This window comes from Thamnophis elegans, chromosome 7 (assembly GCF_009769535.1).
Source record: "Thamnophis elegans isolate rThaEle1 chromosome 7, rThaEle1.pri, whole genome shotgun sequence".
In the NCBI taxonomy this organism is placed as follows: Eukaryota; Metazoa; Chordata; class Lepidosauria; order Squamata; family Colubridae; genus Thamnophis; species Thamnophis elegans.
In genome coordinates this window covers 35,596,956-35,609,457 of record NC_045547.1, presented here as the reverse complement: position 1 = coordinate 35,609,457, position 12,502 = coordinate 35,596,956, and the positions used below count along the sequence as shown (strand labels likewise).

At 38.8% G+C, this 12,502-nt stretch overlaps 1 protein-coding gene across 2 annotated transcripts in view; it reads left to right on the top strand.

Moving 5' to 3' along the window:
- The window catches only part of UTP20 (UTP20 small subunit processome component), a 74,084-nt gene that overhangs the window by 51,948 nt on the left and 9,634 nt on the right, over positions 1-12,502 (top strand). Inside the window, exons 41-52 of one of the 2 annotated variants that reach the window (XM_032221268.1) lie at positions 87-385; positions 770-909; positions 1,134-1,290; positions 2,280-2,381; positions 2,939-3,106; positions 5,046-5,212; positions 5,770-5,911; positions 7,549-7,665; positions 8,910-9,080; positions 10,534-10,662; positions 11,249-11,359; positions 11,898-11,977. In XM_032221268.1, coding sequence (XP_032077159.1) covers positions 87-385; positions 770-909; positions 1,134-1,290; positions 2,280-2,381; positions 2,939-3,106; positions 5,046-5,212; positions 5,770-5,911; positions 7,549-7,665; positions 8,910-9,080; positions 10,534-10,662; positions 11,249-11,359; positions 11,898-11,977 — 1,783 coding nt within the window. The remainder of the gene's footprint in view (positions 1-86; positions 386-769; positions 910-1,133; positions 1,291-2,279; positions 2,382-2,938; positions 3,107-5,045; positions 5,213-5,769; positions 5,912-7,548; positions 7,666-8,909; positions 9,081-10,533; positions 10,663-11,248; positions 11,360-11,897; positions 11,978-12,502) is intronic. The other variant, XR_004255737.1, reaches the window with a different exon arrangement.

Here is a 12,502-nt window from a genome sequence, read left to right as displayed (position 1 = left end):
GTTTTTATATCTTTGTCTTATTCCAAAAGGGTATCTTGACTAATTAATGCCATAGTAATTTCATTCATTTTATGTAACTTATGTAGACGCCATGGATATCAATCCTGAAGTAGAGAATGAAACCATGGAGGTGGAACTAAGTGATGGAGAAGAAGAAAGTGAAAAGACCAGCAAAGAACAGTCTTGTGTCAATGAACAGAAAGTATGTGCGGAATCTAGGACTGATCAGCCTGCTAACGAAGAAGATGAGAATTTCCAGAAAGTTACAAAACCACCTTCATTCCTTCCCAGGAATAAGGAAGAGTTGGAGTGTCTGATTAAGCATATTCAGGAAACAGTGACTGGCAATATATTACCCAAATTGCACAGGTGTCTTATTGCAAAGGTACATTTTAACATTTCCTTCTTTTCTCTCTCTCTCTCTCTCTCTCTGAGGCACTTAAGTTGGCCTTATGCGGATTTCTCCTACCTTTTCAGAATAATAGTGCAAGAAAGGCCAAGGTGCAAAAGAACAGAGATTTTTATGATCGAAAGAAGTTTTAGATCTAAAATGCCTTTAGTTCTTGTCCACCATTCTAACCAGCCTTTCCTAACACTTCTCCTAGCTAGGATATGATTAGAATTGCAGTCAAGCCCATCCAGAGGAGGCAGATCTAGCTTATACATTAAAATGGACTATATATAAATTTCTTTCCCAGCATGAAGAAAGATATAAAATGCATCTTATAATAAAATTGTTCCTGAGGAGTATTTGTTTCGGTACTTATAGGTGAAAAGAGATGAACAGCACAAGATGGTAAAATCCAAGATCGTGAATGATGAAGAGGTAGTACAAGTGCCAGTAGCTTTTGCAATGGTCAAGCTAATGCAGTCCCTTCCTCAAGATGTTATGGAGGAGAATTTGCCTGGGTAAATATTATATTTATACTCTACATCTATAATCCATAAATCATCCACATATAAAAATCTTTTCAACATCCACCAACATCACCTTATAAATCTTTGGAGATAAAGCATGTCAACATAGTATTAAAATGTTGTTTACAGTACTTTGAAATGAAGCTTCTCCCACTAGTGTTTTGTATTTTTCTATTTGGCATCTTTAGGTAACTCTAGTCTCTCTCTGTTTGCAGCATTCTTCTGAAAGTCTGCTCTCTTCTGAGGAATAGAGCACAGGAAATCCGGGACGTTGCACGTAACACCTTGATGAAAATAATAGAGGCTTTGGGGCCACAATACTTGCAATATGTCTTAAAAGAGATGGTGTCAATCCTTGTCACTGGGTACCAGGTAAGTGTTCTGACCTAGGTTTCCCAAAAGCACGAAGCTGACTCCTTGTCCTGATAAAACCTCTTTTATTTAGTTTAAAGTGAATTCCTCTCCAGCAAAATCCCAGCCAACAATCTTTCAAGAGATTTCACCGCTACAGACCTTTATCAGGCTTGAAACGCTGCCAAGCCGATATTTTCCAAATGCCACTCTGTAGCAGACAATACTGGGCAATCTTCACCTTAATGAATTGAATTAATTTTCTCCTGCAAATTCCACTCCTCTTTATTTCCTATGGGAGGGGCCATTTATCATCCACCTGTGGCTTTACTCCTGAGTTGGCCCTTGTTACGTAGCTGTTCCCTTCTCCTGGTAGCTCTGTGCATGCGCACATCGGGAACAGGCTCCGGCTGTTCTTCTGCCCCACTGATGTCTGACTCCGAAGGCAGCTGATAACTGTCAGATGGCCCTGGCCCCATCTCTGCCTCCAATGCAGAGCACTCGTCAGAGCCTTCCCCAGACTCCAGGACTAGCCCATATCCCTCTCCAACCTCCTCACTGTCTGAGTCTGCCACCAGGGGTCCTCTGGCTGTTAGTGGGCTACAACAGTAAGGAGGAAGCATTATAGATTTGAGGAGGATCCTGGAATTTCTTTTTCATTTTGCTTTTTATTACCAATCCATAATTATTGGAGAGAGTAACAGACTATATTTGCAGAGCTGCATTTTCTTCTAATTAAGTGTATCACTTTATATTGGGTTAGTTGCAGAGACTGCTTAAGGTTAAAACAAACCTGTTAGAAATATTAGAAATATTAGAAATAACATTAGAAAGTTATTTAGAAAGTTTGAGAAATACAGGGTATTACCTTGAAGACTCATCTGCTAGATAACTGTAGAAAAACTGTGGAAAGGTACAATAAATTGTAGCATTTTGACTTACATTTTTATAATACTCATTTGGTGGTTCTCTTCATTTAACAAATATGATGGTCTCTCCTAAATATATAGGTCCATGTGTTAACTTTCACTGTCCACCTCTTGCTGAAGAGTCTTGCCAACGAGCGACTTAAAGTTGGTGATTTGGATCCATGCATAGAACTGTTGATGGAAGTACGTGTTTACAGTATATGAAAAAAATTAAATGCAAGTTGAGTTTATTTCACCAGTTATGTTGGGTAACGCCAAGGTTACAATTCTAGCTTTCTGAAGAAACCCAGTTCATGAGCTGTTTCCTTAAAGGAAGAGAAAGCTGTTCGATCTTTAGCTGGGCTTTCATAATGTCCAGATACACAGTCCATGTTGATAAGTGATGCATAAAAAGACATTAGGTTGACATTCACTCTGAGAGAACATTGCATTGTTTTGTTTATGAATTGGACAAAGCATTATGGTTTGCTGGCATTTATTGGATTTTAATTTTTTTAAGTGGAAGAAGCACTTGTTTATGGTATTGTATTTCTGATGTATTTCTTAGCGTTTCTTCCTCTCCCTTGTATAACAGCATAGACTTTTGTAGTCAATCTTTACATTGCCACAAAATTTGTGCATCAGTGAAGTAAAGAGACTATTGTTTGGAAAGCTATACTGAAAACTCTAGAAATGGCTATAACTATTTCATTATTATCTGTTGCTAAACTATTCTTTTTTCTCTTGTATCTCTTGTAAAGATTTTCCACCGTGAATTGTTTGGGGAAATTGCTGAAGAAAAAGAAGTAAAAGGCATCGTTTCCAAAGTTATGGAAGCTCGTAGAAGCAAAAGTTATGATTCTTATGAAATTCTTGCCAAATATGTAGGAAAAAACCAAGTGATTAAACTTATTCTTCCATTAAAAGAGGTATGAAGATAGAATTAGTGTGCATTGGGGCTTCATAATGGGATGTATCTGAATACAGTAACTCTATTTTTCTAGTGAGCGACATTCCTGGGCAGAGTGAGTAAATTGTAGCGCCAGAGCTCCATGTAACAGTTTTTCCTTGGCCCTAGATTCCAGCATCCTCTTTGACCACTCTTTCAAAAACTTTTCCCCATTTTGATACAAGAAGCTATAGCATAATGGCTAAAGCAAGCTTAACAATGGCTTAAGGGAAGAAAATACTGTAAAACCTGACACACTCATATCACGCTGTATTATTGCTCTGGTTCCAAATATAATCCCTGGTCATTAAAATGTCTTTTTTTTTTTGCTAATTAGTCCTGCTAGGGACATTGTGGAGCATATGTGTATGTATGTTTTAATGAAAAATGGTGTATTCATTTTATGTATAAACAAATAAATATAACTGTACAGGAATTTGTCAGATATATTAGTCCTTCCTGTGCCAGTTTTGGCCGAGAAGAACGTGGCTTACCAGTTAATCTCATTTAAGGCAAGATGTCAGCGTTCCAAGTAACTTCCAGAATTGGGATTCCACAGATGTGCCAAGATGTCTGACTTATTAAATTGGAACTTTAAGGATCGTTTTGCCTTGGACTCTGATTTAATTCTGCATGATATTTGGAATGCGGACACAAGAATGCATAAACCTCTGGGACTAGAGGTGGTGTTTAATATTTTAGGAAGGATCAAAGAGCAAGGCAAGGGATATGTCATGTACATGGCCAGACAGTAATTTCTTCCTTCAGTGGGGAAGAGGATTTGGTTGTAGCGTTTGTTGTTTTCTATATAAAGCCTAGCTCTCACTTAATTTACAATTTTCCTTTATCTGGGACAATACTGGGAAACAAACGGTGGACTTTCAATAACATTGATCAGAGGCTCTGAGGAGCACAGAAGAGGTTAGTGTTCTTAAGCTTCAGATTGTGCACTTTACTGTAAGATGACTTCGCAATCTGTTAGGGCAGGGGTCAGCAAACTGCAGCTCTGGAGCCACATATGGCTCTTTCCTCCCTCTGCTGTGGTTCTGTCACTGGTCGGCACAACAATTTTAAAAGGAGCTTCCGGTGGGGGGGGGAGAGAGAAGCACAGTGCGCCAGGAGAAGACTCTATGGCAAGGGGAGGGTTTTCCAGTTGTGTCAACAATTGATGGGGCTTTCAGTTATGACAGGTAGAGGAAAAAGTATGTCGCGCTAGGAGGAGACTCTATGGTGGGGGAACTGAACTTCCGGTCAGCTCCAGAATTGAATAGGGGGCTTCCAATTAGGACCTTTGTGGTTCCCGGTGTTTTCTTTTCTGTGGGAAACGGATTCAAATGGCTCTTTGAGTGTTTAAGTTTGCTGACCCCTGTTTTAGGGTATTCAGAAGATCTGAATCCGAAACAGGATCTGTTAGGGCAGCGATGGTGAACCTTTTAGACACCGTGACCAAACTGAAAGGTGTGTGCAAATGTCCATGCACGCATGTGCAGCAGAGACCTGAAGACCAGCTGGCCAGTGGGAGATGGGGCATCCTAACACCAGCAGGGCAGCAAGAGGTAAGATCTTTTTCTTTCGTGAGCTTCTGATTCATCGTTTGCAGGGAAACAGAAGCTCACAAAAGAAACGCCACAGAGATCTGACCTGGGGTGATGGCGCGGGTGCCAGCAGAGAGGGGTCTGCATACTGCCTCTAGCATGTGTGCCATAGGTTCGCTATCATGATGTTAGGATATTCAGAGAATTCAGAGCTTTGCTGGCTAGGGAATTCTGGGAGTTGAAGTCCGCCAGGCTTAAAGTTGCCAAGGTTGCAAACCCCTGTTTCAGAACATGCTTCTGCTACAGAAGGGGGAGTTGTGAGTGTCATTCTAAAAAAAATTCTGTTCTGTAAGGTGATTGCTGTACTGTAATGTTGTCCTGCAGGTTTTGGAGAATACAACCAGCCTAAAACTGTCTCGAAAGGTGCATGAAACTTTACGACGAATTGTGTCTGGATTGATAGCGAACAAAGCAATGACTGCAGAGACTATTCTTCTACTCAGCCACGGTTTGATTAGTGAAAATCTGCCGTTGCTAACAGAAAAAGCAAAGTAAGTTTAGGAGGAATAAAATTATAGAAAACTAAATTTAGTTTGATTCCTCCTTTTATTTGCTTGCCAATAAATGTTATTACTGCATACAGAATTCTAATAGAAAAGCTATACCTGAATGCCTAAGTGTTACAAATGCACAGCAGCAAGCATATTTATAAGCAGCGAATATGATTACTATAAATGCAAAGAAGTCAGTAATTCTGGTTCTGTGTTTCTGCAATCCCCACCATTTTGTTTACTTGGCGTTCTGTTGTTTCTTGTGAAGCCATAATTTATTTTAACCAGCATCTGATTCCTTCTTTGAATGTTTTTTCCCCTTTCTCTAATGAGGGCCATTCAACGCACAAAGCAATCTTTTGAGATCGGTATTATATGGCTGATCTTTTGCAAACTCTGAAGAAGAAATTACTTCATTGAATAACTGGGCATAACTTTGAAGTATATCGGTTCATTCTAAATGGGTTTCCTCTCTTTTTTTGCCTTTACTTTGATTAGAAGAACTGTCTGCTGAGACCAACATTCTCATTTTTTGCTTTCTTCTTCAACAATTTTAGAATGAAAGCCGCAGTTCCTCCAGATCCTCGTTTGCAACCAAAGAGCTGCCTCCTTCTGCCACCGACTCCCATTCGAGGAGGTCAAAAAGCGCCTGTCAGCAGCAAGACTAACATGCACGTCTTGGTTGAGTCAGGGCTCCGGGTAAGAAGTGCCAGACATCTCCCTTCATTCTCTCTTTTATTGTTTTTTCCCCGTTTTAAAATGTGTAGCCCAGTGATGGCAAGCCTTTTTTCCCTCAGGTGCCAAAAGCATGCACGTGCACGCATTACCCATTATCCAATGCCCCACACAGGCCCCACCCCTGCACATGCGTATGCATGTGTGTATGCTCCACCCCAGTGCGAACCCTGTGCACTCCCGTTTTGGTACTAGCAGGCCTCCCTGAAGCCTCCTGGGACCAAAAATGGGTCCACCTCCCGTTTTTGGTCCCAGGAGGCTTCAGGGATGCCTGCTAACACACAGGGGTGCCCCCCCTCCGGTTTTGGTGCTATCAGGCTTCCCTCGTCTCCTGGAACCAAAATAGGGCACGGGGGGCACTGTATCCCCTCCATCCCCGCGCATGTGTGCGCTTCTCCCAACAGAGACTCAAAAACTAGCTGGACGACGGGAGGCCTGCTCACATCCGCAGTGGAACTGACCTGGGTGACGGCTCGCATGCCCACAGAGATGGTTCTTCCCGCCACCTGTGGCAGTGAGTGCCATAGATTCGCCATCACGGATGTAGTCTTCCTAATGAAGTGAATCCAACCGTTTATGTTTTGGGCTCAGGAACACTATAAACAAACCGGATCAAACCTCACGATCCACTTTAAAATTGTTGAAATAACTTCACAGCTCTAGTTTCTTCCTGTATGTTAGAGGTGGGTCACTTGACCAGAATAAAGAGTTGAAGGGACAAATCCCTTCAGTTTTGAGAAAACTGCCAGTGTGTATAACACTGTATTCCCTTTCCATCCTTCACATGATGGAAAGATCATCCTGAGTTTTTCTTTCTAGGATAATTGTAAATCACGACTTGTCATTGTATTTGAATATATATATATATATTATGAGCCTAGGAGACCCTGCAGATTTCACTATGCTATTCATTGCCTTTGGGCAATGTTTATGTATGCTCATCTCCATTTCAAGTCCATTGAGCCAGCGCTGTCCGAAGATACTGTATTTCTGCACTCATTTGGCCAGCATGACATCAAGGAACTCTGTTACCATCCCACCAAAGTGATACCAATTTATCTATATGCATTTGTATGCTTTCAAATTGGTAGGTTGGCAGGAGCTGGGGCGAGGACGGGAACTCACCCCATCGCATGGAGCTTGGGTCTCAAACCTGGGCTCCTGACTTTCCAGCCGATAATCTCAGCGACTTTATCACTGAACTCTATATTATTAGCACAACGAAATTGAAATGAGAGCATTGGAAATCACTAACAGATTGGGATCTGTAAGGTTTGCCATTCTGCTTTAGCTGAGCCAAGCTATAAATATTTGTTATTTGTAGTAAATACCCAATCCAAAGTTGTTTTTGAGGCAAGTTCCTGAGCAGCATTACAGTTAAACAGACTTGAAAGATTGAAGAAAAGGAATATATTTCTCTCCATCCATTTCTTTTGTGCCTTCAATCTTGTTCATGTTTGCAGTCTCCCCTATTAATCAGCTGCATCTCTAAAGTATTACTATAATATCCTACTATGTTAAATAACATCTGAAATTACCATTGTGTCTGAATAAGTCACTTGGCATTTAAAGGCTTCCTAATTCTTCTTTATTATGTATAGCTGCTGCACATGAGTTTGAAGAGATCTAAAATAAATTCTTCAGATGAGCATGTTTTAGAAATGATGGATCCATTTGTACAACTGCTTATCAGCTGCCTTCAGTCCACCGATATTAAGGTATGATGTTCAGCAACATGTTACAACTTTATAGCAGTGCAGAAAGATTACAGAGATCAGCCCTAGAACTAAGCTCTCTTTGGTGAGTTGGGAAAATGCATATTCATTGCTTAGATGTCAGTACAGAAAATCAAGAGTTTTGCATTTCTCCCTTTAGAGATTAGGATGATCCTGTTGGCCTTTCATGAGGCTGTGAAGACTTGGTTGTATTAGAGGACCTGGGACCCTGATTGTGTTAAGGTCCTGTTTCTTGGCTGTGTCCATTGCAATAGAATCACTCAGTGCCCATATATATTTATTTTGTATTGTTTTGATGGTCTTTAATTTGTTTCTACATTTTATGATGTATGCTGCCTAAAGTCATTTATTAAGGTGAGTGGCTACAGAAATCAAACAAATGTAGAAAAATAAATTGACTTAAAGTTTTTCTATTTAAATGGAAATTTCTGGATTTTACAGTTACAAAGAGAATTTCAAAGTAGAGATACATAACTAAAGACCCTAGGGGTACAAACAGCCCCAAAGCCTCCCTTTCTAACAATAATTATCAGATTGTAGTCCAGTGCATTAGCAGTTTATCAAGAATTGGACTCTAGTACAGCGGTCCCCAACCTTTGCAGCTTGGTGACCAGGCGGGGGGTGGGAGAGGGGAACCAGGCCCCCCAAGTGGTGGACTGGTGTGCGCAAATGTGCATGTGTATGCAGCTTGATTTGTTTAAGCTATGCACACATGTGCAGGCGCGCAGGCCTGCTACTCACACAAGTTGAGCTGCACACGTGTGCACTGGCCCACTGCTCACGGGACCCAGTTCCGAATAGGCCACAGCGCAGTAGTGGACCACGGCCTGGTGGTTGGGGACCCCTGTTCTAGTACATAGTATATTCCATGTTAGCTGGAAGGTTAGCAAAATTAAAGGTGCTCTGCATTGGTAGGAGTTTGCTTCCCCTATAAGGTTCTAGATTATATACTAATTGATTATTTTGTCTGTTTTTTTTTATAATCTATATAGTAGCCTTTTGATTCTAATAATAAACTAAACTATTGATTCAGCAGTAACGGCCCATGTGGTGTTTGCTTAGGTAATACTTAGGTGGTCCACATGATACTAATATTTGGTACAAGAGATCATTTGTGGAAAACATGTAATTCTAGATTTTTAAAAGCTCAATAACCTTAGTGGATTTCTGATTCCTACCAAGATTTCAGTGAGCCATATAAATCATTCTCGTTATTTTCTTTCCAGGTGATCACTGGTGCTCTCCAATCTTTTCTTTGGGTTTTAAAGTTTCCTCTACCTGCAATAGATAATAATGTGGAACAGTTAACGACACAGCTGTTCCTCCTGTTGAAGGATTTCGCTAAACAAGGCACAGTTAAAGGACAGAATTTTCATTTGGTTGTCAATTGTTTCAAAGTAAGTCTTAACCAAAGGAACAGTTCAGTGTTGATCTTGGATAAGTTTTATGCCAGTGTTATCATATTACTTGTTTGGTAAGGAAGGTTTCTCCACCTCCTTGGAATTTGTAAATTGTTATGTTAGTAAATTGTACTGAAATGTACTTATATTGGTGATTTGGGAGATGAGACTTGTACATGCAGAAATCTCAGTAGCAGTTTTCTAGCATTTTGTCCAAAGTGATAATTTATTGTAGAACCTACTGTATGCAGCAGTGCCTGCAGAAATAAAGAACTACAGGGGGGGGGGGGGGGGCTCATTTGGAGATAAATGAAACTGGGATAAAGATCTAAGAGATGAATTTGAATGGCAAGTAAAAAAAAGCATAGCAATATTGAAGCGGGCAAGAGATGATGGATAGATGATTTTTTAAAATCTTGTTTTGACTTGCTTTTCCCTTTCCCTCTTTTTCTCTTAAAGCCTAGCACTTAAAAGTATTGGAGCAGGCAAGAGACGATGAATAGATTAATTCTCTCTTTTGTTTGTTTTATGATTTTCTTCTTCTTTTCTCCCTTTCTCTTAGCTTAATCACTTTTCTTTTTTAGGTAGGTGACATGATTAGACATTAGATAGGAAAGAAAGGAAAAATCTAAAGAGTGACATGATTAAAAGCTAGAATAAGTGATAGAAATAAGAGAAGGAGGAATATTTGTATATATTTTATATAATAAAATGGAAGTAATAATAAGAGAAAATGTGGAACAATTGAACAACGATAGATTGCAACCTAATATAAACATGTATTATTATTAGAAATATATAAGTTGATTGAATGTAACAATTATTATTAACTTTATTAATTTTATTTGTATTAGAATGTATGACTCCCTGTTGCCACACTGTTCATGCATTGATTTGATACATCTATTTAAAAAAAAAACTTGGTGCGGGGGGAGAAACTGGGTGGGACGGAATGTGTTTTGTAATAATCTGACCCAGTTTCAGCATCATGGGAATTGTTTCCATTTTCATTTTCATCTGTCCATAACAGCAAAACAAAGAAATCATTCAAAAACTTTCCTATCACTAATACATCATTTTTTAATGTGTACCATCATAATCTGCAGATTTGCCTTTTGTATGTTTTTGAACATTCAAATAATTGAATTTCAATCACATTTTATGTTAAATTAAAACTATGCCTAATTAAAAAATGCTGTTGAGCTGCAGAAAATAAAAAGTTCAAAAGGTCTTCATCTCTCCCCAGAAAAAGGGTTACGTAGGTTTAATTCATCAGAGAGAAAAGACCCTACTAATTTGAAAAACAATAATGGAGGATTAGTCCCTATTTAATTCTATTTAGGATTGCAATCTTCATGGGGAAATGATGTTTTTGCATAGAGTAAGTTGAGAATTTTTATTTGGTAGATTAGCAAATAATTAAGTTTTAATGCAAATTTTTAATTTGTAGTGTGTAACTCTGCTGGTGAGGAATACAAAGAGTCAGATTACAGATAAACAACTGCAAGTTTTGCTCGGATATGCTGAAGAAGATATTTATGACTCATTACGACAAACCACTGCTTTTGGCCTCTTGAAGGTAGTAACGTAACAGAGTATCATTTAAGAATTATTGCTTGAAAACCGAATGGCTTATTTTGCATTTTTTTGGTGAGAATTAAAAATCCTCTCTTGAAATCAGCCAGCCTGGAATCGGAAGCCAGGTGCCAAGTGTCTCCTCTTGATATTGACCTCAAGTGTTTGAACTATGAGTCATCAGCCTATCATATCATCAGCTTAGCGATTTCTCCTACGGCATATTATTTGGCATCATCTTGTTGTGTTGCATCTTAGCAAGCAGGATAGTTCTAAGGCACCAGCACTTTGCAAATAAGCCGCTGTTCATCAGGTGAGCGGAATTCCAATCTTGCCCATCTGACTGCAGATCAGAAGAGATGACAACTTCCAAAGTGGCTGGTTGGACATAAAATAATTTTGATTCTACCAATTGTATATCTCAAGGATTGCCTTTTTCTCAGATTGGTTAAATTGTTGGGGTTTTGGCATGTGATGATTTTGTGTCCTTAGGGCAAAAAAGGGAAATTCTGTTGTAAGTTGCTTTTGATAGATTAGAACAACTTCACCCTGACTCATATTTGTACATTATTGTCTTTGTTTTTTAAAAGGCTATTTTATCTAGAAAATTGATAGTTCCAGAAATCGAAGGTGTCATGCAGAAGGTTGCAGATTTTGCCATTACAGGCCAAACTGAGCAAGTTCGAATTCAATGTAGACAGGTTTGTAGACATGTTAAATACATCCTTTTCATTATCATAATTATTTTCTTAGGAGCACTAAGATATTTTAAATAATTTTATTAAATCAGAAATAATGATTACCTGATAATGATTACCTGTGTGAGAGCTAAACTGACCCTTAACAGGCCTACTGGTTGGCCTGTTAAGATGGAAAGTGCAGTTAAGATGGAAAGTGTACCCACTGTGGGATGTAGACTCTTAATGTGCTTATGTTTCATATAAACATTCTTTTTTTGCTTCCATACTTGTACACTAACCGTTTTATAAATTTCCTTTCTACTGTCCCCAATTTTTTCAAATGTGTATATGGCGTGTGTGTGTGTTTTATTTTGTTTTGTTTACATTTTCCAGTGTTGGCTAATGATTATTTTGATTGCTAAATTTAAATTAATGAGATTAACCTTTGAAGATTTTCCATCTACTAGCCCTTGGATAGTTGTTGTCTCTTTATAAATTGGAAAATATACTTAAACCGTTTATATTAGTATTATTTTTCCTTGTTAATTTCCCCCCCCAGATTTACCAGAAATACATTATTGATTATCCCCTTGGGAAACAGTTAAAACTCAATCTAGAGTGTATCCTTGCCCAGCTTAAGTAAGTAATGTGGATATAATTCTCAAATGAAACCATGAGAGCATAAATATTACATATTTGCCACGTTGTTTCTTTTAAATGATTATTTTGTAATTGTTCTCTGGTTTTCCCAGGGATAAACAAATGCATATGTACTGTAGTAGGTATTTATTTCCCTACCAAGTTTGTGCTGTCCATTAGTGCGTCTCTCATCAACTTTTCTCTCATTCCTTTATGTCAGGGGTGGGGAATGATGGTCCCATTATGACTTGTGGACCTCAACACCCAGAATTCCTGAGCCAACATGACTGGCTTAGGAATTCTGGGAGTTTAAGTCCAAAAGTAATAAAGGGCGTTGTTCTTCATCCCCGCTTTATCTGAAGATGTCAAGGACTGAATATGGAGCCTCCTGAAAGCTGTGAAATTGACATACGGCATCTTCTTCAGATTGTCAAATTTCGATTAATGCTTGAATTTTCTAAGCTATAAATACTTCTATTAAATAAAATTTTATGTAGTACACAGACATTTGCATAGCTTTGTTTT